At 41.5% G+C, this 24556-nt stretch overlaps 1 protein-coding gene across 1 annotated transcript in view; it reads left to right on the top strand.

Moving 5' to 3' along the window:
- Positions 1-24556, top strand: part of DOCK3 (dedicator of cytokinesis 3) — a 409824-nt gene that overhangs the window by 370331 nt on the left and 14937 nt on the right. Inside the window, exons 41-49 of the mRNA XM_072612190.1 lie at positions 1936-2077; positions 3182-3348; positions 3541-3627; positions 4277-4456; positions 5873-5956; positions 6156-6272; positions 13270-13391; positions 14346-14484; positions 15091-15238. Coding sequence (XP_072468291.1) covers positions 1936-2077; positions 3182-3348; positions 3541-3627; positions 4277-4456; positions 5873-5956; positions 6156-6272; positions 13270-13391; positions 14346-14484; positions 15091-15238 — 1186 coding nt within the window. The remainder of the gene's footprint in view (positions 1-1935; positions 2078-3181; positions 3349-3540; positions 3628-4276; positions 4457-5872; positions 5957-6155; positions 6273-13269; positions 13392-14345; positions 14485-15090; positions 15239-24556) is intronic.

Here is a 24556-nt window from a genome sequence, read left to right as displayed (position 1 = left end):
TTCCATGTTCTTCCTTTTCCTTGAGTGAAAATGAAAAATATTTGGAAATTCTGTGTCTTGACAAGGTTAAGGGAATCACAAGGGGACATCTCCTAAATGGCTGATTTGGGAAATGTCTTCTGTAAAATATTTGCAAGACCCTAGATTAGTTTCTAGTTGGTCCCTGACTTAGCAGGATCTCTCCTGTCTTGGGTAGACTCCTGGAGGGAGTGGCATACTAGGAGATTGTTAAGATATCTCTCCACATTTTAGGAAAAACATTGACAAATTGGAGCATATCCAGAGTAGGGCAACCATTTGGAATAAGTTGGATATCATGCCATACTTGAGTGGCTTGAAGGAATGTAGGAGTGGATAGCCTGAAGAATAATAGAAAATATTTAATATCTCTCCTAAGGGACATAATAATTTCCGAAAAGTTTTCATGTAGAAATGAGATTTGATTTCTTTTACTTGAACCCAGAAGGCAGATCTAAGAGTAATGAATAGAAGTTAGAAATATAGATTTCTGCTTCATATGAGGAAAAATTTCCAAAAGTTGATTGGACTGCCTAAGAAGATAACAGACTCCCTGTTACTGGAGATCAAGGGAAGCCTGGATGACCATTTGTAAGAGATGTCAAAAGAGACTGTAACTACAAGTTAAACTGGATGACCCCCCAGCTCCCTTCATGCGCTGAGATTCTATGAATCTCTCATCATTGTGAAATGGTCTTGGAAACACATCCCTTGGCTCCAAAGAGATCCCCATTTAACCATTTTCCTATGACCCTAAGGGCCGCAAGGAGAAAGAAACCTCTCAGTTGTTACTTCATCTTCCAAAGTGAACAAGATGAAACCTTGCCTGCAAGGCAGGGCCACTTGATACAATGCAATGCCAAAAGGAGCATTTATTAAAACAGTGATTGTTTGGTCATTATGTTCTGTGGGGGGAAAAGGCGCATAAAGTATAGTAATGTCTTCAAGACACTTGCAGTATGATAGAGGAAATAAAACAAAAATCTATCATAAAAAGCAGATTATAATAAATACAGAGGAGAGGTCCAAAGTGCTGGGAAATGTGGGATGGGACAGGTCAGAGTAGGGACAGCTCAAAAGAAATCAAGTCCTGATGGGATGATCAAGAAAAGTGTCATGGAAGATGGCATGTGAACGGAGCTTTGGATAATGGGAGAGAAGAGCTAGGGAGAAAAACATTCCTGACCTAGAGAATGACATGAACAAAATCATGGAGGCAGAAAGACAGAGAACATGTTGGTGCTGGAGTTGTTCAGTCATCTCAGTCATGTTCAACTCTTTTTTTAAATTTTATTTTAGTATTCAACAATCACTTCCACAGGATTTTGAGTTCCAAATTTTCTCCCTATCTCTCCTCATTTGGAATTTTCATGGCAAAGATACTGCATTTGCCATTTCCTTCTCCAGCTCATTTTACAAATAAAGAAGCTGAGTAAAATAACATTAGTGACTTGCCCAAATTCACACAGTTAGCAAGTGTCTGAGGCTAGATTTGAACTCATGAAGATCAATCTTCCTCATTCAAGCCCAGTGCTCTATCCACTGCACCACCTAGCTGTGTTCAGGAAATGGCAATTAGTCCATTGTGACTGAAATATAATAGTATATATGTGACAGGCAGCATTGTGTAGTGAAAGAACCACTGGATTTGTAGCCAGACAACCCAGCCTCAGTCCTACATATACCACTTAATACCTTCTGCAAGCTGTGTGATTTCTATGGGCCTGTAAAATGACGGCATTGGACTGGGTGGTCTCTTCGGTCCCTTTTAACTGTAGATCTGTGAGATTTAGTAGGGGAATTGTGTGAGATACTGATCCATTTACAAAGGAGCTCTTTGCTAATGAAAGGTTTCAGGATGAAAGGAAACATTGCAGAGAAGCAAAGACTTATTGCTGTCTTTGGTTTGTTTTTTAGAATAAGGAGTACGTCTGTCGGGGCCATGACTATGAGAGGTTGGAAGCCTTTCAACAGAGGATGCTGAGCGAGTTCCCCCATGCAATCGCCATGCAGCATCCCAACCACCCAGATGACTCCATCTTGCAATGTGACGCCCAGTGTATCCTTTGATACTAATATTGCTATTAGTTCCTGGGAGACCAAGGCTTCATTCTCTCTATCTGCTATCTAGTCTTAGTGATCTTATGCAAGTTTTCAGCCAGTGTACCCATATTATTGAACTTTCCAATTGACGTAATTTTATCTTCCCAAGCTGAAGAGATGTTGGCACTACTTTAGCATTGAGTAGCTGCTCAACATCAGAGGAAATGGATGACCATTGGCATGACTGGGGCAAAGAAACTTGGCCCATGCTGCTTGGCTTTTACCTTCATGACTGACCAGACACTCATCTTATACACACCATGTGTTTGTAAGCTATCTACCCCGTTGGTTAGAAGAGAACACTTTGCAATGTGGTTCATGGATCCAACTAGCGTATTCTCCAACAAATTTTTTTCCTCCCACTCTTGTTTGTGAGGATTTCTTTACCATCCTTTTCAAGGCAGATTGGTAGTGGTGGGGTTCTGTCCCTATGGTGAAAATCTTCGGTATGAATGAACATGCAGCAGACACAGGAACACTGCTTAGCAGCCTCTGTGGAGAGAGCCAGATGGCAGTTGATAAAATTGTGGCAGGTTTTTTCCAGAGAAGGCAGGGCAAGTGGCCTCCCATCTGGTATTTTACCAGCAAGGACTCCAAACAGTATTTTGCTTTAAGGTTGCTTGCCAGTAAAAACAGTTTATCAACAATTGAAAAGGAGGCCTATTCTCTGTTTCCTGTCCTCCATGATGCATGTATCTATATTCTCTCCATTTTCACTCTTCCTTCTCAAAATAACCTGGAAAGGATGCCACCATTATTAACTTGGGTGGGCATGGCACTAGGCCTAGTCCATCATATCAAAGTTCCCAAGACTATTAAGAGCTTTGGGATCTTGGTTCTTACCACTCTTGAGGCTTTTCTATAGATAGCTGAAGATCCAAAAGCCCTGAAGAGAGAAGAGGAAGAGGAAGGGAAATATGCTTCTTTGCCTTCATATCTTTTATTGTGACGAAAAGAAGTAGCCCAGGCTGAATATGCCTGAATCTTTCTTCTCTCCATGATGACTGTCAAAAGTTGGTCTCTGGAAAGTCTATGTTTCCTTGAACTTTGCCCTTCTCAGATTTGCAGATCTATGCAGTGACACCAATTCCGGATTATGTGGATGTCCTTCAGATGGATCGAGTACCTGATCGAATCAAAAGCTTTTATCGTGTCAACAATGTTAAGAAATTCCGATATGACAGACCTTTCCATAAAGGTCCAAAGGACAAGGACAATGAATTCAAGGTAGGGAGGGTCTGGAACAAGGTCAGAAGTTTGGAGGATGTGTTCATTGGATCACTGGGCACAATCCCCAAGCTCTCAAGAAGCTGGTAGTCCTCAGATTCCTTGGTAAAAAGCTATTAACAACATGTGAATTTCATTTGATTGAGAACGCCATCTGCCTCACCTCCACTGTCCTTCCTCTGTCCTCTGCAGAGTCTGTGGATTGAGCGCACCACTCTGACTCTGACCCACAGTTTACCTGGAATCTCTCGGTGGTTTGAAGTGGAGAGAAGAGAGCTGGTAAGGCTTCTCTAGGTAATGCTTCATCCCAAGCACTGCTCCTAGCTTTTTGTATTAAACAAATGTAATTTGGGAAAAAAGCAGTGTGGAACTGGGAGAGGATAAATTCACTGACATAAAATAGTGATGGTGAATGGATGTGTCTGCTCATGCTAAGTTTTCATTTTAAAAATGCTTACTTGCAAGTTCCTACTAATTGAAAGGGAAAAGTGGTTACTATCTGAGGACACTGAATACCAAAAATAATTCCAGAGTTGAAGCTTAAATACAAGTTTTACTAAATATTACCACTACAAAGGCAAGTGTGGAGATTCCATTTGTTCCTCAGTACCACCCAGACTTAAGTAATATATGACTTTTCCTCTGTGATGCTGGGGACAGCTAAAGAAATACTTCCTTTAATTCAGAAAACCTCTAAATAATTAGAGCTTTCCAAAAAATGGAACGGGCTACATGACAGGTAATGAGCCACCCACATGAAGTGTTCAAGTATGAGGTGGATGACCACCCAGTAGGGCTTTTAGAAAGAGAGAATCCTTGCAGTGGACAAGGGGTGGTTCTAGATAATCTATAAAGTTCCTTGTGGCTCTTAGGGTCTGGGGTCTATAAAATGTCAGTAGGATAAAGCCATGTTCTGTGTGCTCTGTAGGTTGAAGTGAGCCCTTTGGAAAATGCCATACAGGTTGTTGAGAACAAGAACCAGGAGCTTCGCACGCTGATCAGCCAGTATCAGCACAAGCAAATGCATGGTAATATTAACCTGCTCAGCATGTGCCTGAACGGAGTCATAGACGCTGCTGTTAATGGTGGCATTGCCCGATACCAGGAGGTGAGCAGTCTGTAGACGTTACTTCTCCCCAATGCTCTTGTGCATGACAGCGGTAAATTATGCCAGAGGCATCAAAGCCAGGAAGATTCCAAAAAAGTAAAGAATTATTTTTTATAACATCACACTAGTGATCCAGCTTCATCTTCCTACTAATTAATCCACAATCATCTATTAGATTTATTAGTATAGTACCTAGCACGTAGGAGGTAAACCTACTGTAACTAGGTTAACCTACTAGTAACTTAGTAGTAACTAGGTTACTAAACGTGGTGCAGAGGATAAAAATACAAGAATAAAATAGCTCCTGTCATCAAGGAACCTACTTTCTGTCAGAGGAAACAAGCTTACTCATATAAATATGCACAAAATCAAGTCAGAGTAAATACAGGATAATATCAAAAGGAAGGCAGTAACACTGGGGGCAGAACGGAATGGGGTAGCATCAGGAAAGGCCTTACACTAGCAAGTAAAGTATAGTCCCTGAGATAGTATCTTTGCTGGATATTCAATTCAACAGTGATTCAACAAAGCAGTGTTAACTAAGTCACTTCTTGGCTAATTATTTCTCTGCCTCAGAGATCAGGGAACTGGCCTTTGCCAGATTGTCAGAGATATCCCAAGATACTCAAAGCCCAGTGAGGCTATGGCTCCTAAATGCTGACCTTCCCCCATATGTCTGCCTCCTCCTTCTTTGTGGTGGCCTGCAGAGCAGGTCATTGGAAAGGACTTTCATTCCTCAGGATAGATTGTTTTATTTTTCTTTTCCGTGCCTCTTTGACAGCTTGGCAAACCATTTAGTCATGGAAGAATGTTAAATGGCCTCCAGGAGGCCCACGGGAAGCAGAGCCAGCTCAGTAGTAGTCTGTGGCCCTGTTTGCATGGGAGGCCAGTCTGGTTTCCAATCTTTGCTATGCCTTCCAAAGGCTAGCTGGGTCTGCCACACAATGCCTGGTGCTATTAAACGGTGATCACTCTGACTGACAGGAGCAGCGCTGACAGGCTCAGAAGAACTCTTCACTAATTCTTGGCCACGAATCTAGAAGAAACCCCACTATGTGTAGGGGAGTTAAACAAGGAGAAGAAGAAGCCTCAGAGCTTAGAGCTCCTAAGCCAAAAAAGAAAATCACTGTGGCCTGGGACTCTCTGATAAGTGTTTCTGTCAAGTATCTTAACTGTCTTTCCAATTGTGTTTTCTGGCAAAGGCTGACTGGAGAGTACACACTACTCTGTGTTTCCCTGGAGACTATAAGGCTAGACTGAAGCGTGGAGTGTCCTTTATTGATTGACTTAATGTTTCCAGAAACCTTGCCAGTTAAAACTCTTTGACCCAGAACTGAGTGGGGGAGGAAAGAAGGGGGGAGGGGGATTCTTTCTGTTGGATATTGTCACTGACTACTGTCTCTCCTTCCCCTGCAGGCTTTCTTCGATAAAGATTATATTACCAAGCACCCAGGGGATGCAGAGAAAATCACACAACTCAAGGAGCTCATGCAGGAACAGGTACCTCTTGGCATTTTACTAGTAAGGAAGACTGGAGTCCAGCTGATTCAGTCACAAATAGTGACATTAGGCCAGTGCTAAGCAACCTAATCTAAATGGGAAATTGGAAAGGTGTGTGATCACTGCATGTTTGTAGAGGAAGGCTTCCCTGTTACACAGGATGGTTGGCTGATTTTTTTTTTCATCTTGTTTGAAATAGGTCCATGTCCTCGGGGTGGGCCTAGCCGTTCATGAGAAATTTGTTCATCCAGAAATGCGCCCTCTCCATAAGAAGCTAATTGATCAATTCCAGATGATGCGGGCCAGTCTCTACCATGTAAGCTAATCGCTCAATTCATTTGTCTTGAGAAACTCAAACGTATGGCCAAAACCAGTCCCATCAAATTCAGAGAGAAAGAATAATGGAAAACTCTTCTCATGAATACTTATAATAGATGTACAGCAGAAAATAAAATGAGAGGGGGACACAGAGAGGAAAGAATAAGAAAGAAAATAAGTGATTGATGGCTATCAATAAGTGGATTTTGCCTTTGCAAAGATGGATGCCTTGATTGGGCATACCATTGGATGATTTGGCTGACAGAGGCAACAACAGCTGATGTTGTTCCTTTCTGGCACTTGAGTGAAGGCTCTTTTCTCATTAATCAGAACCTCCATGAAAGTCCTACTTTGATCCCTCATTATAGTGTGGCAGTAACTTGAATTCTCCAAGGCAATGCCTGTAGGGTACAAGCTGTACCAGGCTAGAACAGGTTCTAGCACAGTCCCACCAACTAACCACATCTTCTGTCTGAGGGTCAGCCTAGAGAGTAGAGAGTGTAGGGAGGCTCATGGATTATTTGGCCAGGCAACTCATGGGAAAAAGAAACAATACAAATGGTGCTCTGTCCTTTCTCTTATTGGTGATAATGAATCATTGCTGCAAAAGGGAGGAAAGAGTGCTGATAATCAGTTTTCAGACCATCTAGAAACATCCATTTCATTGTTGGTACTCTAAATATGGGGCAGCTAGGTGGCTCAATGGATAGAGTTCTGGGCCTGGAGTAAGGAAGACCTGAGTTCAAATCCAGCCTCAGATACTTACTTAGATATGTGACCGAGGGCAAGTCACTTAACTCTATGTGCCTCAGTTTCCTCATCTGTAAAATGAGATGGAGAAGGGAATGGCAAACCACTTCAGCATCTTTGCCAAGAAAATCTCAAATGGGGTCACCAAGAGTTGGACATGACTGAAACCACTGAACACCACTCTAAATATGAGATCCAATGACCAGAGAATCAAGTTTCTCCTGGAGAAGTTTAACCATATTAATACTGACTTCTCACAATAAATAAAATCAAAAGGTGGAAGGAAGTTGCAGCTAAATGAAAGACTGGCTCCCAGGCTCTCCTCGGAGAGGTAAGTAAAGGAGTTGGTGAAGTTGTTTTCATTGTGTAACCCAAAGGCTGTTAACAAAACAAAATAGCATTTCATAGAATAATTGGTCATTTCATTTTACAGGGCTCTTGATGATTATAAGCAAAAACGCCACACCCAAGTACGAATGCAATCCTGTCAAATCAAAGGTTCTAGAACAATGTTCTAAGACATCGTGCATCCCATCCCTCAGCACAAGCTACACCCATACATCCTACACACATGCGCGTGCAGCACACACACACACACACACACACACACACACACACACACCATTTCAACTGCTATAGAACCAGCTATTCATTTCTGCATGGATGGGAGGTCAAGCAGCTGAGCAGATATTATTCTAGAAATCCACTTTAAATATCAGACAATGAGAGATGGGGCACAAGGAAATAACTATCTGAAACTCATTGCCTAGAAGAAACAGCCCAAATTATTAGAATAAATTCTTTTATTATATATTGCTATCTTCTCGGCCTTGGGGTAGTTACTGTGGCTTCTGTTTGCTTCTTTTGTATTGGGATGTGGGGGGAAATACACTGAATGACATTTAAAGGCAGCTGAGTTGATAGGATTGGGAGGTCCATCCCAAATAAACTGAATCTCAGTCTGGAATTCCTGATAACTGACCCCCTCAGTAAAGCAAATAGGTAGGACAAATCATTTTCCATAGCAGTGAGCCAAAACAGCAAACAAAATCAAACACCTGACTTCAACAAGTATGGAGGTAAGGGGAATTTCACAGCGTCGTTCAGAGAGTGTGCCACGCTTATGCTTCTGTCAGCACCAAGTAGCACCTCTTTTTGCAGAATGTATAGCTTGGTCTCCATCCTAGAAAAAGAGATGAAAGATGTGAAGAACACACTTCTTTTTCTAAAGCTGTTAAGGTAGAATGAGGTATTCCTTGAAAGGATAGGAGAATACTTCAAGAAAGAAATGGAAGGAAAGGGATATGAAGAATCAGAGGGCAATTGGCGCTGTTGGTTTTGAGCCAGAAGGGCTCCATAGAGATCACCTAGTCTACCTTCTTCATCTTACAGATTAGCTAACTAAGGGCAAGAAAGATTTAGTGACTGAGTCAAGGTCACACATATTGGAAAAAGCAATATGAGAATTCAAACCCAAATCCTCTGACTTCAAAATAAATGATCCTTCCACTACCCTGCTTGTGTCAAGAGGTTTGAAGATGGAAGAATGTGACTCAAAGGAAAAAGGTAGGAAAGACCACTCAGCATTTTGAAATGAAGTGATAAGAATGTAGCTCTTTCAACAGAGGGAGAAAAATATTCTATCTCAGAAGAAAATCAGCTTCCGGTGACAAGGACACACAGGGGCCATCGTGATACTAACAAGGAATGATCAGGGTGAAGAGACAGGGAGCAGTCATTGGGGATTCCCTTCTCTTTCTTCACTCTCTGGTACTACCTCCCTCTTAACCCTTTATCTCTGCTTGTTTCCCTGCTGATTCTGATAAACCAAGGGCATGTATATGTTCAACCATCCTTTGTCCATTTCAGATAAGAATGAGATTGTCTGTCCTCTCCTACCACCTCTTCCTCCATGTTTGCATATTCTCCTTCTTATACACCCCAGTTATGAGATGGAGCATATTCTACCCCTTCTTCCTCCATTCTATACCACTATATTCCTTTCAGCCTTCCTTCTCTTTCCCCTTTCCCTGAAAACAGAATTCATCTGTCCCTAGTTCTTTGTTTTTCTTACTTAATTTGCTCATTACCCTTTCAAGATATTAGGCTCTGACAGGACACCTGTTTCTTCTCCCCCATTAGAATGGGATCACTACATTATCATACAGTCCCTTTCAATTGTTCAAGTCAATTTACCTTTCTAGGTCTCTCTTGACTCATGTTTATATTCCAAAATTCCTACTTGGCCCTGACTTTTCATCAGAAATGTTTAAAAGTTTCCTATTTCATTAAAGGCCCATTTTTCCCCACAAGATTATACTTAGCTTTGCAGAATAAATTCTTCTTGGTCATAAGCCAATCTTTTTTGCCTTGTGGAATAGTGTAGTATTTCAAGATCTCTTCTATTTAGAGCAGAAGCTGCCAAGACTTTTGTGATCCAACTGTGGTTCATTGGTATCTGAAGTGCTTCTTTCTCGACGCTTACAGTATTTTTCCTTTGTCATCGAAGCTCCAGATTTGGGTTATAACTTTCCTGTGAATTTCCTTTGGGCTTTCTTTCAGTAGGTGATCTGGGGTTCTTTCTATCTTTACTTTTTTCTTCTGGTTCTGTTAGATCTGAGCAGTTTTCATTTATGACTTCTGAAAATAGAGCATCAAGTCTTTTTTTACATTGTAGTTTTCAAGGGGTCCAATGACTTTGAAGTTATCTCCTCTGCTCTGGTTTCTAGGTTAATTTGTTTTTTTCAAATCAGATATCTTACATTTTCTTCTTTTTTAAAAAAAATCTTTTTATTTTCTTCTGCTGTTTCTTGCTGTCTGTTCGCACAGTCATTGATTTCTGTTTGATCTATTCCAGTTTTTATCTATATTTTATTTTTTAATTAATTTATTTGTTTTCGGTTTTCTACAATCACTTCCACAAGGCTTAGATTTGCTCCTCCTTCTTCCCCCTCCCACTCCCCTCCCTCCCCGAGACAGCATGCGATCTTACATGGGTTCTACACTGAATACATTTTCACATTGGTCATGTTGCACAGCAGAATTAAGATGAATGGGAGAAACCATGAGAAAAACAAACAAAACATAACACAAGAGAAAATCTTCTTCTTCGTTCTGCAATCCAATTTGATGGTTCCTTCTCTACATGTGGAAGGCACTTTGCCTCAAGAGTCCATTGGGAATGTTTTAAGTCCTTGCATTTCTGTGAAGGGCTAAGTCGACCAGAAAAATTCCTCCCACAAATCTATTCCAGTTTTCAGAGAATTAGTTAGTTGGATAACAGGTAAGGTATCCATAACTTGGGTAAGGTTTATCACTTTCCCTTCAAAGTCATTTATTCTCCTTCCAATTCTTTCCTCAAGAGCTTTAATTTCATTTTTTCCTTTTCATTTCTTCTAGGCATTCATGTAGTGCTTGTGGAAAATTTAATTTTTTCATAAGGGGAGGGGAGAGTCAGGGAGAAAATTTGGAACTCAAAATCTTGTGGAAGTGAATGTTGAAAACTAAAATAAATTTTTAAGAAAGAAAAGAGTTAAAAAAAAAAAAAACCTTTGAGTCTCTACAATAACTATAGAGATGCCAAAAAATCCAGGCAAACTGCTCTTGGTGACTTCCAAGTTCCCCAACCTAGAGCTTTCCCAGAAAGCTCTCTCTCTCCTTGCTGCTTCTAGACACAGAACTTTATAGGCTACATGTGTTTCTGTTCTCCTTGTAGTCATTACTCATAAAAGAAAGCCGCTGGTTTCTCTGCTTAAACTGTCATTGTCTTTGCTTGTGGCCCCCTTCCCTATTGGGCTTCTGGCTGATTTTTTGTGTAGTTCCAGAGATGGAAGAAGTCATTTGCTAGAATGTCTCATTGGATTCCTTGATTATTACATGGTCTGGCAGAAATTGCAGGTTTTTGCTAGAGTGGATATGTGGAATTTGAGCCAGCCTGACTGTTCAGGTAGCCATCTTGGTCTTCTTATAAAATCCTTCAAAAGAAAAGAAAGACAGCTATTTGTCAGCTTTTAACATAAAGAGGAACAAGACCAGCTGTCTTCCCAGGACATCTATGTAGGACATAGCAAAGCACTTTAAGAGGTCAACAAAGCATGTGACAAAGTTTCCATTACAGAAAAGATGACAAGACATATACCCTATATAGTATGAAGAATTCCGAAATGGTTGAATGACTGGACCCAAAGAATATCACTCTCAGTGTGAAGGGAGATTTCCTGTAGTACCTCAGGGATTTGTTCTTGTCCCTGTGCTGCTCAGACAGTTTTATCGATGATTTTAATGAAGGAATACTTGCCAAATTTGAAGAAGATACACAGGTGGGAAGTATAGTTAATAAAATGGTATAAATTGACAGAATAGAACAGTGGTACTGTGGAAAGGATTCTGGGTTTGGAGTTGGGAGATCTGGGTTCAAACCCTGGTTGTGCCACTAGTACCTTTGTGACCTTGGGAAAACTTGCTGAATCTGTTTGAGTTTCTCTGTTCTCATCTATAAAATGAGAGAGTTGGACTGAATGACTTTTAAGTTCTCTTGTACCCATAAGTCTATTAGCCTGTAACTTAAACAGGCTCTAAGATTTCTTCTAGATATAAAAGTGTGAATCTTTGAAAAATGAGTTGAACCTAAAATGATAAATTTTGATGGTGAAAGATGTGTATAGTCTATACACTTGGTCTCAGAAAGAATAAAATTCACAAGTCCAAGATGGAAGAGGCATAACTAGGCAACTTCATATGACAGATCTCTGGGGGTTTGGGTATATACTACAGGCCCCATATGGATCTACAACATGACCTGACATTCAAAAAACCAATTCTATCCCAGACAGTTTTAAGGGAGACACAATATTCAGAGTGACAGAAGTGACAGAAGTTCTTCCTCATTTAGCCCACCTCTGGAGTGTTGTGTTCAATGCTAAATGCTCTGTTTAGGAAGGACATATAGCAATTGAATTGTCAAGCAGAGAAACAAGATGGTGAGAGGACAAGAGGCCATTTCATATGATGGTCAGTCAAAGGAGCTGGGAATGTTTATACTAGAGAACAGATTTAGACAAAAACATCTATCCTCAAGTATTTGTGGGTTTTGTTTTTTCCATGCCACATCTAATAGCTTGGGCAAGAGAGGGTGGGAACTTTCCATAAAGTAGACCTGAGACAATTGGATCTACAGGAAGACTTCCTTAAGTGGAGAGCATCCTGTCATGGAAGATGAGAATTTCTCATAGGATTAAAATTAATGTGGCAAGAGGATAAAGGAGCCTGTTCGCTTATAATCTGCAGGATACATCTTCTGATGTAGGAATACTTATGGTCACTTGCCTCTGAAAGCAAATATAATGATATGAATTCTTTAAGGCCCAAAATTAGAAGAGCCAACCCCTTCTTCACACTAGGCACAGAAATGATTCACTGGTGGCGCTGTTTGCCATCTGCCCTGTTTTTGATGAGAGGTTAATTCTGCACCTCCGGAATCATGACTCACTAAAATGGACTGTATTGGGCACAGAGTTGAATTCAGATGATCAAGGGAAAATTAGCTCCATAACCACAGCAGAAATGTGAAACAAATGTGGAGTCCCCAGCAGACTTTGCAATCAGCCCTTCTTGCCAAGTAGTCTGGGATCTTATTAAGAATTTAATTATGTGAAAATAAAACTGCTATTTTTCAATTACTGACAGAGAGAGTTTCTATTCTGCCACCCAACTGACTGTGTCATCAGACAGCTCAACTCAGGGGAAGTATTTCATTTAAAAGACAGTTCACGCGATGATCTGTTTAACCCTGTCCTTCCACCTAGTTTAGGCGTTATTTAATAAATAAGTCCTTCTCAATGAAATATCGATATCCAGCTTACCCTTTGCTTAATATTCACTCACAGTCTCCCCATCTCCTGAAATTTTTCTCTGTAGCAAAAACTCTAGCAATGAGGAGGAAAATTTCTTTTCCTTCCTACAAGCCTAACAAAAAATGACCTCTGTCAGCTATAGGGTGCTAGAACAAAATCTACCATCTTGAGGCTAATTATATGCAAAGATCTCTGATTTAACTCATACTGCATATGAGTTGGGCATTTAGGGAGCTGTTTTCTAGGGAAAGTAGTATACTGTCAACCAACAAAATACACTTCTTAAAAGTTTCCACTCTTATTGAAATACTGACCCCTTGCCACACACACAACCTTCGTCTCCTCCCACACATACCTCGACCCAGTGATCTTTAGGGATTCTTTTGTTCACAGGAGTTTCCTGGTTTGGATAAACTGAGTCCAGCATGTTCTGGCACTAACACAACCCGAGGGACTGTTCTGGTATCCCATAGCCCAATGAGTCCAGAAACCATCAAGATGGTGCATCGTCACAGGTATGGGATCTGCCCTGAGAGAACACCTCCCTGTGCCTGAAGGACTGATTTCTAGAACCCAAGGTGTAGGAGCTCTGCAGAGTCTCCCTGCCCTATACAAGATTCAAATAGCAGTTGCCCGGGGTGACTTGGGCTGTCCAGAGCTAATGAGTGTGTGATCCACAAACCAGAGTCTGCCTCACTGGGAGAAATGGTGAAATCAGGATAAAGTCTGAGTGTGGCAGGACTACCTGGCACCAGCAGCCTTCTCACCACAGGAAAGGGCTCCAAGTTCTTTTGGAGATTGCTAGAAGATTAGGGATAACCATTAAAGGAGCTATATCAGTAGGGCCTAAGTCAAAAGGGAAAAGTTTGAATAGGCAAATTGTTGGGTACCTTGTGCTCACCCATCTTGTGGGAGGCCCAAACATAACTCACCCCCAAAAGGCCTAATATGTTCTCATTTCTCAGTGTCTTGCACACAGCAAGAAATTTTCTTTGAGTGATGAGAGATGAAAGGCTGCCATCTGCCATGTTTGGCAAATGAGGTGTGGCCATCCCCCTCTAGTGGCCAAACGGAAGCAATGACCCTGGCTTATAGCCACAGAGCAAGATTATTAAATTGTTTCGGCAGGTGACCTATTCTTCATCTCCACCAAATGAAGGCACTGTTGGCATAAAGTTTGGGGAACAGGGTGAAGGCTAGTGCTTACTTAATACTTTGAGCTTTCGCGGTCAGAAATGCCCCACATACTAAAGTCACATTAACTGTCAGTCTCCTATTTACCAGTTAGTTGCATTTGATTGGAGACCACTAATTAACTAGAGCTAATTAACTGAAGAGGAAATGATTTACATTTTACCCTAAAAATATGCGGCTTGAAAATCCCCTTCCACAAGTGGTTTTAAATCTGAAGTCAATGAATTGAAATGTACATACCATAACTCTTTCCTGTTTCCTCCTCTTCCTTGTAGCCCAATGAACTTGATGGGATCAGGCCGCCATTCATCATCCTCTCTCTCCTCTCATGCATCCAGTGAAACGGGAAACATGATGATCCTGCCTGATGGTTCGATGGGAGAGGTTCCTGAGGACATGTACCATCACATGCAGGTAACACAGCAATGAAGCCATGGGAAGTTTAGAAAGTACAGGGCACACTGTATTCAGACACACCTGAGAGCTTTCATTCTGTTCTGCATCCCTCTATCTTCAGTAATGATCCCATAGAAGAAGCATCCATTCCTCCGCTCTCCAGTCCCCAAGCTACTGACCAAAGAGAAAGGATGTAGGCTTCCTTTCCTTCAACAACCATGTGTCCATTCCACCAATCCTTATTCCATAAGAATAATGCCAGCTCTGACTTCTGGCCAACTTCAGTCCTGGCAGTCACACTTATGGGCAGCAAATCTCCTCTGCCAGACCTTCTTCCATGATGGCATTGTTATTACATGCACCATGGGCATCGGAGATCAAAAAAGGACTCTCCTGAATGGGATGAATGATTTCCCTGCTTATTTGTAAGTGTGTGCTGTACGGGTTGGGTTTTTCTTAAGTAGTTTTACTCTTCTATACTGGTCCAGTTGAGATAGAGAGAGCCTGGAGGTCCCCCTCCAGGATGGAGGAGAATGAATATAACATTAAGTAGAATATTATGACCTAGTGGCAAAGTTCCCATTTCTCAGTTTTCTTTCTTGTTGCTTTCTCTCTCTTCTACAGCTCACTTATCCCAACACCAGGTACCAGGGCTCAATCACCAACGTCTCTGTTTTATCCTCATCCCAGGCCAGCCCTTCTTCCTCCAGCCTGAGCTCTACCCATTCAGCCCCATCTCAAATGATGAATTCTGCCCCACCCAGTGCCCGAGGTAAGTGAACAAGGAGAGGAGCCAGAGAAGCAGCGTTCTTCAAGTCTCCTGATTCCTATGGCTGTGCTGTTAGGATAAGCCTGAGATTTGAATTATATTCATTTTTATTTACAGAGATGAATTTGTTTTTAAGCAGTAAAGGTTTCTGGGATCCTCTCTCAAACCCTATGGAGGCCCATTCCATTAGCCACAAAAGGAACACTCTCTTGTAGCTAGGCATATCCAGCTCTGAGACTCTATGATTGTTGTTTGATGAGCTGGCTTTGAACCCTGCTCTGAACTGCTGATTGATGTGAGCCACGTGAGCCAGCCAGACATTTGCATCAGGGTCCGTACGAGAGATTTTAGCGCTCCTATAACCTAGATGAATGACAAACTCCAATGTCTGCCCATCTAAATGGGGTCATGGAAATAGCACTGGACTTAAATTCAAGAGACAAGTTCAAAATGCACTTTTTAGCTATGTGACCTTGAATACATCACCTCACATCTCCGGATCTTGTTTTCCTCATCTGTAAAATAAGGGGTAAGAGATTAAATGATCCCTAGTGGTCCTCCCACCTTTAATTTTTGATGTTTACAAAGAAAGATCAGAATGAAAACCAAGTGAGATATTTGTCCTGAGAGGATGAAATTTTGGAAGTAAAATTAAAGCTAAAACCAAATATAGAAAATGTTACCGAGTACTAAAGACTTTCTCCAAATCAGAATAGCTTATCTCTAAGGGACAACTAGGTTAAAAAAAACTGTTTACTTGGCCAAATACAACTCAATTTTTCATTTAATTGAATGAATATTCTGTTTGAGGATCAGCTCTCCTTCACTTTCTGATGCTAGATCCCATTGGTAAATTTAATTCCCTGACCTATTCATGGAAACATATGCAAAGAAATGGACATTAGTCAGAGTAAGTATATCCCTGAGGGTGTCAGCAGACCAGGCCATAGAAATGAACCGTGAGCAGTGTGGTCAGACCTACAGATTAAGGAAAATTGCTTTCAAACTAAAGAGAGAATTATTCTTCTTCATTTAAAATTATTATGAAAAATAGCAGCAGTAACAGAAAACAATAACAGTAGCTGGTAAATTTTGACACCAGGATGACCAGCAAGACTTTAAGAATTCCATTTAAATTCAACAAACACTTATTAAGCACTGAGCATGTACAGAGCATTGTTCTAGACAAAGACAAAACAATGCCTATCCACAAGGAGCTTCCATTCTACTGGAGGGATACTATGTATACAACATAAGTAAAGACACACTGAATAATTTCAAGAGGAAGAAATTGCTGATAACTGGGTTGGCCGGGAAAGACTTTGGGCAGGACATGGTATCTGAGCCATGCTTTGAAGGAGGCTAGAGAGTCTGTTAGATGGAGCTTAGAAGAGAATACATCCTAGACGTAAGAAGTCATTCATGCAAAGCATAGAGATGAGAGATCAAATGTTGTGAAAGTCAGTATTGTACATGGCAAGCAACCATAGAAAGTTAGTTTGACTGGAACAGAGTATGTGGAGGGGAATAATATGAAACATGACTGGAATGGGAATTGGGAATTAGATTATAAGGGGCTTGAAACACAAGGCTGAGCAATTTTTATTTTGCCCTAAAAGAAATAGAAATCCAATGAAGATTTTTTTTTTTTAGTAAAGGGAAGTAAAATGGTCATATCCTTGTTTCTGGAATATCACTTTTCCAGTTGTTAGTCATCTAGCATTTATTAAGTGCCTACTGTGTGCCAGGCAACTGTGGAAGATGTATTGGAGAGATTGCAATATCCTAGGAGAGAAGTGATGAGGGGCTGAAGTAGGGTCAAATGCTAAGATGTGAGTGGAAGTAAAGGGACAGATGATGGAGACAGGATTGACAAGACCTGGCAACTGATTGTCTATGAAGATTTACAGAAAGGCAAGGGTCATGGATTTGGGAGAGAACAAGTTCCATTTTGGGCATATGGAGCTTGAGATGCCAACAGAACATACAGGTCAAACTGGCCAGAAGGTAGCTGATGATATCAGTTCTGATAGGAGCAGTCAGGGCTCAGTATTTAAATTTGAGAATCAGAGGCATAAAGAACACTGAGCCAATGGGAGCTGATGAGATCATCAGTGGAAAGAGTGCAGAGAGAAAAGAAAAGAGAGCACAGGCTAGACCCTTGTGGGATATCCACGCTTGGTGCAGCAGAAGAGGATGAAATCAGCAAAGGAGAATTTGAAGAATGATTCAGACAACTGGGAGAAAAACCAAGAGACCCTGCAGACATGTCGCCAAGGGAAACAATGTCCAAAAATTCAAAGAGGTCACACATATAGAAAAGGCTGTTCAGTTTAGCAGGTAAGAGACCATTAGTAACCTTAGAGAAAGTCAGTCGAGCGGTAAAAATCAGAAACCGGATTCCAAGGGGTAGAGAAATGAATATGAGTGGATAAAATGAAAGCACCAGTTGTAGACAGTCCTTTCTATGAGTTTTGACTGTGAAAGGGAGGAGAGACAAAGGATGAGCTAGGGGTGGGGAGCCTGTGGCCTCAAGGCCACATGTAGCCCTCTAGGTCCTCAAGTGTGGCCCTGCAACTGAATTCAAACTTCACAGAACGAAGTTCTTGAGGACGTAGAGCACCACATGTGGCCTTGAAGCCACAGGTTCCCACCCCGGCAGCCTTGCTCTCAAGAGCATACAGTCAACAGGAATAAAACATGTTCAGATAACTACAATGTGAGTTAGTAGAAAGTTGAGTACATAAAACTGAAACCATATGAGTCAAGAAAGGGGAGGGGTCACTTATATATCTTACATTGGATGAATCTCAGTTTCTAACTGGATGGATGGAAAAGCAGTTCTTAAAGAAAGTGGCACTAGAACTCAACCATAAATGAAAAGAAAGATATTAGTCGGCAGAGATGGGGCCCAGAGGGAGCCGTTGTATCCCTGCATGTGGATGACAGAATGTATAGAAACATGGAAGATAAAAGGGGCAGGACAAGGTCACAAGCAGCTAACCCTAAATTTGCTGAAGCATTGAGGTCACAGAGTGGCAAATCAGTGAAATGATATTATTAAGCCAGGTCTGAGCCACATTGTGAAGGGACTTAGCAATGAGGCTAAGAACTTAAAGGTATTTAAAGAGAGGAACAACAGGGCATAATTGGACATAATGTAGATTACTCTGGCAGCTCCATAAAATAATGTTTAGGAAAAGGTGGAAAACTACAATTAGGAAGTTTTGTTATCATACCGGTGATGGATCAGTGAGGAGCTGAATAGGAGTTGTGCTAATGGGCATGGAGAGGAAGGGACAGATGGTAAAGACATTGTAGAGGTACAATAGACAAGACCTGACATCTGTTAGATGTGGGAGGTGAAAGATAGTAAAGAATCAAAAAGGATATGGAGGTTTCCAGTCAATCAGCAAGTATTTATTAAGCACCTACTATGTGCCGAGCACTATGTAGACACTGATACAAAGGAAGCCATGGTCTAGCAAGGGGATAAAACATATACATATATAAGTAGATACAAGATAATTTTGAGGAGAAAGCACTAGCAGCTGGAAGATCAGGAAGGGCTTCACGTAGGAGAAGTCTTGATGGAAGATAAGTAGATATTCCACAAAGCAAAGCTGATGAGGAATTTCATTCCAGAGGTGGGGGACAGCCATGTAACTACCCAGAGATGGGAAATGGAGTGTTGTGCCAGGAAGAGAAAGAATGTCATTTTGGCTGGACTATAGTGTACATGTCAGGGAGTAACGTGTGATAAGGCTAAGAGGCTGGATGGGGCCAGCTTGTGAAAGTGCCATGGGGGTTATATTTGATCCTATGGGTAATAGGGAGCAACTGGAGCTTCTTGAGTGGGGAAGTCACATGAACAGACATGCACCAGGTAAAAAACACTGGCAGTTATCTGTGAGATGGAATGAATATCAGAGAAATTTCAGGCACAGAGACCAAGTATGAGGCTGTTTCCGTTGTCTGGGTGAGAGGTGATGAGGGCTTAAACTGGGATGATGGCCATATGTGGGAAGAGAAGGGGAAAGTTGCAAAAGAATATTATGGAGTTAGAAACAAGATTTGGCAACTGCCTGGATACATGGGTTAAGCTAGGACTGAAGGATGACACTGTAGCTGAGATTCTGGGAGACTAGAAAGATGGGAGTACCCTTGGATGGAACTGCCTATGGGACATCTAGCTTGAATTGTCTAATAAAAGGCAGGTGATGGTGTGGGAATGAAGGTCAGGAAAGACTGGGGATGGATGGATGGACAGACAGACAGACAGACAGACAGACAGACAGACAGACAGACAGACAGACAGACAGACAGATAGATAGATAGATAGATAGATAGATAGATAGATAGATAGATAGACAGATAGATAGATGGTCATTGTTGAGATAGTAAGTAATTAATCCCATGGTATCTGATGAAGGTAACTAGAGAGAATGTAGAGAGAAAAGAGAAGAGAGCCCAGGACAGTTAAAGGGAAGGATAGGGAATCAAGGCAGAGACAATTCACCTCTTCATTGGAGATCAGAGTGAAAGAGAAGAGAATGGGTGATAATGTCCACAGTGTGGGAGATGGAGCTCACAGCAAATGGCCTCTATTTTTTCGACACAGCACAAAGTGAAGTTCTTAGCTGTGAGTGTAGGGGAAAGGTCACATAATCAAAGACTTGAGGAGAAAAGAGAAGGTTTACAACAATTGCTGTGAAGACTCTAGCCTGTGTAAATGGAAGAATACTGAAAACATTAAATTAAATGTCTTCCAATGTCCCTTTTCATCCTGAGATTCTCTGATTCTCAAATGGAGAAGTTAGGAGAGGCAGGTTTTAGATGGAAAATGATGAAGCTACTATGGAACATGTGAAGAAACTCAGATTCATCCCACAGTGGCACTGCTTCACTTCTGTGATTCCAGGCCTGGTGCCAAAAGCAAGAAAGGCAGGAGTGCCTATGGCTGTCATTGACAGGGCTGGCAAATAAAGCACTGTAAGTCAAAGAGGTCCAGGCTAGGGAGGAGGGAAAGCTGAAACAGGAATGATCCATCATGATGCTAGGAAGCCACAGATAATAAAATACAAAGGAAAACCTGAGGAATTCATGGAAATATAGCTTTCTTTTTTTTAGTTTAAAGAAAGCTAATTGGTCACAGCTGATCCAATTCCATAGCTTTGGCATGATGTACTGGAAAGAGTCCTGGCCTCAGAATCAAAGAACCTGGGCTCTGATTTTAGCTCTGGTACATTTACCACCTATGGACTGTGAAAAAGTTGTTTCATTTCTCTGGGTCTCAGTTTCCTCATCTGTAAAATGAGATTGATCGATAAGTGACTTCTAAGATCCTTTTCCTTCCTGAGATCTGTTGTCCTGCGATCCTGATAAATGTTTGCTGAATTTAATTTAATGCTATGATCCGTAGCTCTATGGAAACTGTGGATACAGAGGAGAGCATGTTAAGTATTAAGAAGAAATATGATGGAACAAAAAGTGAATTTTTCTGTTGAAAAAGAAGAAAAACTTGATAAATCATCTGCTGAACAAAAAGTTGAGCTCAGTCCTTGGAGCATATTCAGCTACCCTAGGCAGAGCTCAAATAACAGATTTTCCTCAGTAGTTCTGCAGATGCCTAAGAGGATAATCCATCTACCCAAAGTATGCAGAGCTTTTCCAAATCTCATTGCAGTTCTCCAGTACGAAGGAAATGCGCTGGACTCTATCAGAAAGGTCTATAAGAAAGAGAAGGGGGCAAAGCAAAGACATCTTGAAACTAAATTCAGTTCTGATATGTGCTGACTGCATACTGTTCTGGGACTGAGGAAATACAGAAATGGATGAAGCTAGGCTCACAGTCTAGTTGTTTTTAGGGTGATTTTTTTAAAAACAATAATCAAAACCGAGGAACTTGTATCTCCTTCATTTGCAAGGAATGACCTCTATTCCAACCTAAGTGACTTTTGTGACTGTCAGATTATGGAAGTAAATTGGAGTAGTACCAGATAATAATAACTCCCATTTCTACAGAGCTTTGAGGCTTACTTTCCTCATAAGAGACCTACAAGGGAGGCAGCATACATGTCGTCTCCATTTCACAGACAAAGAACCCGGGTTCAGAGAGATGACTTAGTCAACAAGCACTTATTAAACACCTACTTTGTTCCAGGAACTGTACTAGCAGTGCCTTCTATATAGGGAGAGAAGGCGTATACACATCTAAGCACATACAACATCGATATGAAGTAGTGATCCTGGGGGGAAGAGGAACAAATAGCTGGTGGGATCAGGAAGAGCCCTGTGTAAAATGTGGTACTAGAGCTGAGCTGTGAAGGAAATAAGGGATTTGAATGAGTGCATGCTGGGGGGTGGCGCTAAGGGAGAGGGGAGGGGTGCTGCAGCTCTCATTTACCCAAGGTCCTACAACCACTCAGCTTAACAGCCAGGATTTTGTCCCAGGTTCCAATCCATTGGTCTTTGGACTATATCATACTAAAGTCTTCTGAGCCGAAAGGATAAAAGATTGCTGAACTGGCTTTATTTGGTAGAATTACCAAAGCCAAGTAAGTCTCAGGAACAAGGCTAAGTCCTTCATAGCCTCCTTGGATACCAATAGTGTACCTGGTTCTAGGAAGAGTATCTTTTTAAATTAAAATGAGCACATTTTCCTCCTGCCCTTTAAAAGACCTCACTTGGCACCATTGCCCATTTTTCTCACACGTCAGAGACTGGGCTGCGTGGTTGAGAGGGGACTATCACCAATGGCACCAAGTTCTTCTTGCTCAGCTATTAAAACAATCTTCTAGAGTCCACAGTCATCCGTTAGAATGAGCTTCTGAGACACATTAACAGCTTTTGTGTAGCGGTCAGGGGCGTTCTGGAGGCTGGGCACTGGGAACAAAGGAGGTCAGAAACCAGGTAAGAGAGATCACAGCCACTAGGGTCTCTGAAGATGGGGAGAAAGGAGCAAAAGCTGCCATCTCTCTGGATGACCCACAAAAAAGGGCTTGGCACAAAAGAAATCGGATCAAAAGTCCTTATGATCGAGACAAGTAGCGAAGGAATTACTGATTTGAATGAGGTAAGAATGAGAAGAATCCCCAAATCGGGCAGTCACAGGCAAGCCCCCCGGGATGTCAGATATCTTCAGTAAACACCTCTCTTTAATACATGCTACACACAAGGATGACATGGGATAGCCATCCATTCCCTTTCTGTGGTCATCTGTGCCCAGAATCACCAACTAATCCCTCCAAAGTGGTTTGTTGTTGCTTCGGAAACCAAAGGAAGAAGCTTTTTAAGCAAAACTTAAATCAATAGCTCCCTCTGGTGGATAAACTTTATGAAGCTCGAATCCCAAGCTCTTAAAATAGCTTTTAGTTTGCCTTACACTTGATTTTTATCTAGGTGAAAAGTCTAGCTAAACAAAACCTTTTTTGGTGCAAAGAATCAAATGAACTACAATTCTGATTTTAATTAGGCCTCTATTTGGCATAAGACTGTTTCTGGAAACTTACCATTTCCTTCCTTCTGTAAAGCAAACTTGTTAGAGCAAACTTGAGATCAGTGTGACCTTGGAGGAGAGGAAATGAAGGGAAAAATCAAAGGTGCTCAGGGTTCTCAAGGAACAAATGTATTACTGATGAAAGTACTAAGTTGGCAACACTGGTAGAGCCCACGGAGTAACTGCCTGGCACACAGTAAGCCCTTACTAAGTGCTTTATCTATCTCTTTAACCTAATTCAGGGCAGAACACAAGTCCCTAGACTTAGCCTTTATATTCTCTATCCAATTGGCTACTCATCTTCCTTGACTAGAATCTGAAGGCTTCTGTTCCACCGGTCACAAAATTCCTTAGTTGTAGTAATATTCACAATTGATCATGATTCTGGTTTCATTTCAAGACTTGACCTCAAGTTTGCTTTTCCTTCCATGTCCCAGTTTGTCTACATATGAAACACTTTGCAAGCACCCTAAATTTCTGGTCAAGATGACACAGGAGGAATTTTGTGGGCTTTCTAATTTTTCCAGGATTTCTCTGTTCTCACGGAACAAGTTCTAAATGAAAATGATGAAATAGATGAAAATGAAATAATATCAATTACTATCCAAATTTTTGAAAATCAGTCTTTGAACATTGCCCTATCAGGAAAAAAAAGCCAATAAAAAAGAGTTAAAACAGGTACTGAAGTTCAGATACATCGGGAATTAATTATACAAATAGGAATCTCATGAATATCTCTTGTTCTACTCTCTTTTTTAAAAAGCTACTGTTCAAAAGACTGAACTTTCATGAACAAAAAAAAAAAAAGATGAGAAATTTCTCACGGGTGATTAGAAGCCGTTGACCAGGAAGGGTCCGCCATATGCGAGATCCGGCTAACAGACAGTGCACTCAGCCAGGGGAAAGCTTGGGCGGGCGTTTCAGAGGCAGAGTACCCTTGCAGAAGTTACTTTGCCCACAGCAACCCTAGATTTCCACTATCAGCTAAACAAAGCACACACGCTGTTCTGTATTGGTCTTGGGTGACCAAAGGAAAGAAGCAGCTCCCCATCCATCTTCATAGGGTTGGGCTGGCACTCAGGCGTACTCAGAGCAAACAGCTGGCACCGGTGAAATGGCTTCATTCAACCGATTCTCATCTGCTGGGAAGCTGGTCCATTCAATGACACTTACAGTGGTTTCTAAGGAGAACTCCAGGTAGCAGGCAGCACATGAATTGCTCTGTGTGTGCCTCTGGTAGTGTAGTCTATGCAGACCATTTGAGTGGCCATTCGTAGCCGGCTGATCTCAGGAAATCTAATCAGCTGTTTGTAACAGGATTTTTTTAACTCTCTCCCTGGGGAGAATGATTCTCAGGTAGTGCACCTGTGTTTCCTCAAGAAACATGAATCGATGAGAGCTGTGCCTCCCTCAGCATCACCACTAAATGTTGAAGGCCAGTGGCCCCAGGGAATTGGTGCTGTGGCTGGGGAACTTAGCAAGAAGAGCAGAAAAAGTCTTTCCTTCAGAGTTCATGGTCATGAGCCAAGTATACCGTCAGGCACGTTTTCAAAGCCCAGAGCTCTCAGAGTGGTATCACAATTTCATTGACTTGAAGGCACTGAAGCAATAAATCAAATTTATAAACATGCCAGTCTGCACTAGATACTACTGATGGGCATTATGCTAGGGCAGACCTCCTCACATCTTTGTCCAGGGAGCCCAGAACACCCAAGGAGTTGAAGGAGGTAGCAACTCATTCACACTTGACTGGGGTCAGATCACAGAGGGATTGGGGTATTAATGGAGGACAAGTTCAGGGTTCTCTGAATAGGTAAGTATGT

This window comes from Notamacropus eugenii, chromosome 1 (assembly GCF_028372415.1).
Source record: "Notamacropus eugenii isolate mMacEug1 chromosome 1, mMacEug1.pri_v2, whole genome shotgun sequence".
NCBI classification, from domain to species: domain Eukaryota; kingdom Metazoa; phylum Chordata; class Mammalia; order Diprotodontia; family Macropodidae; genus Notamacropus; species Notamacropus eugenii.
This window is presented reverse-complemented; position numbering and strand designations above follow the sequence as displayed.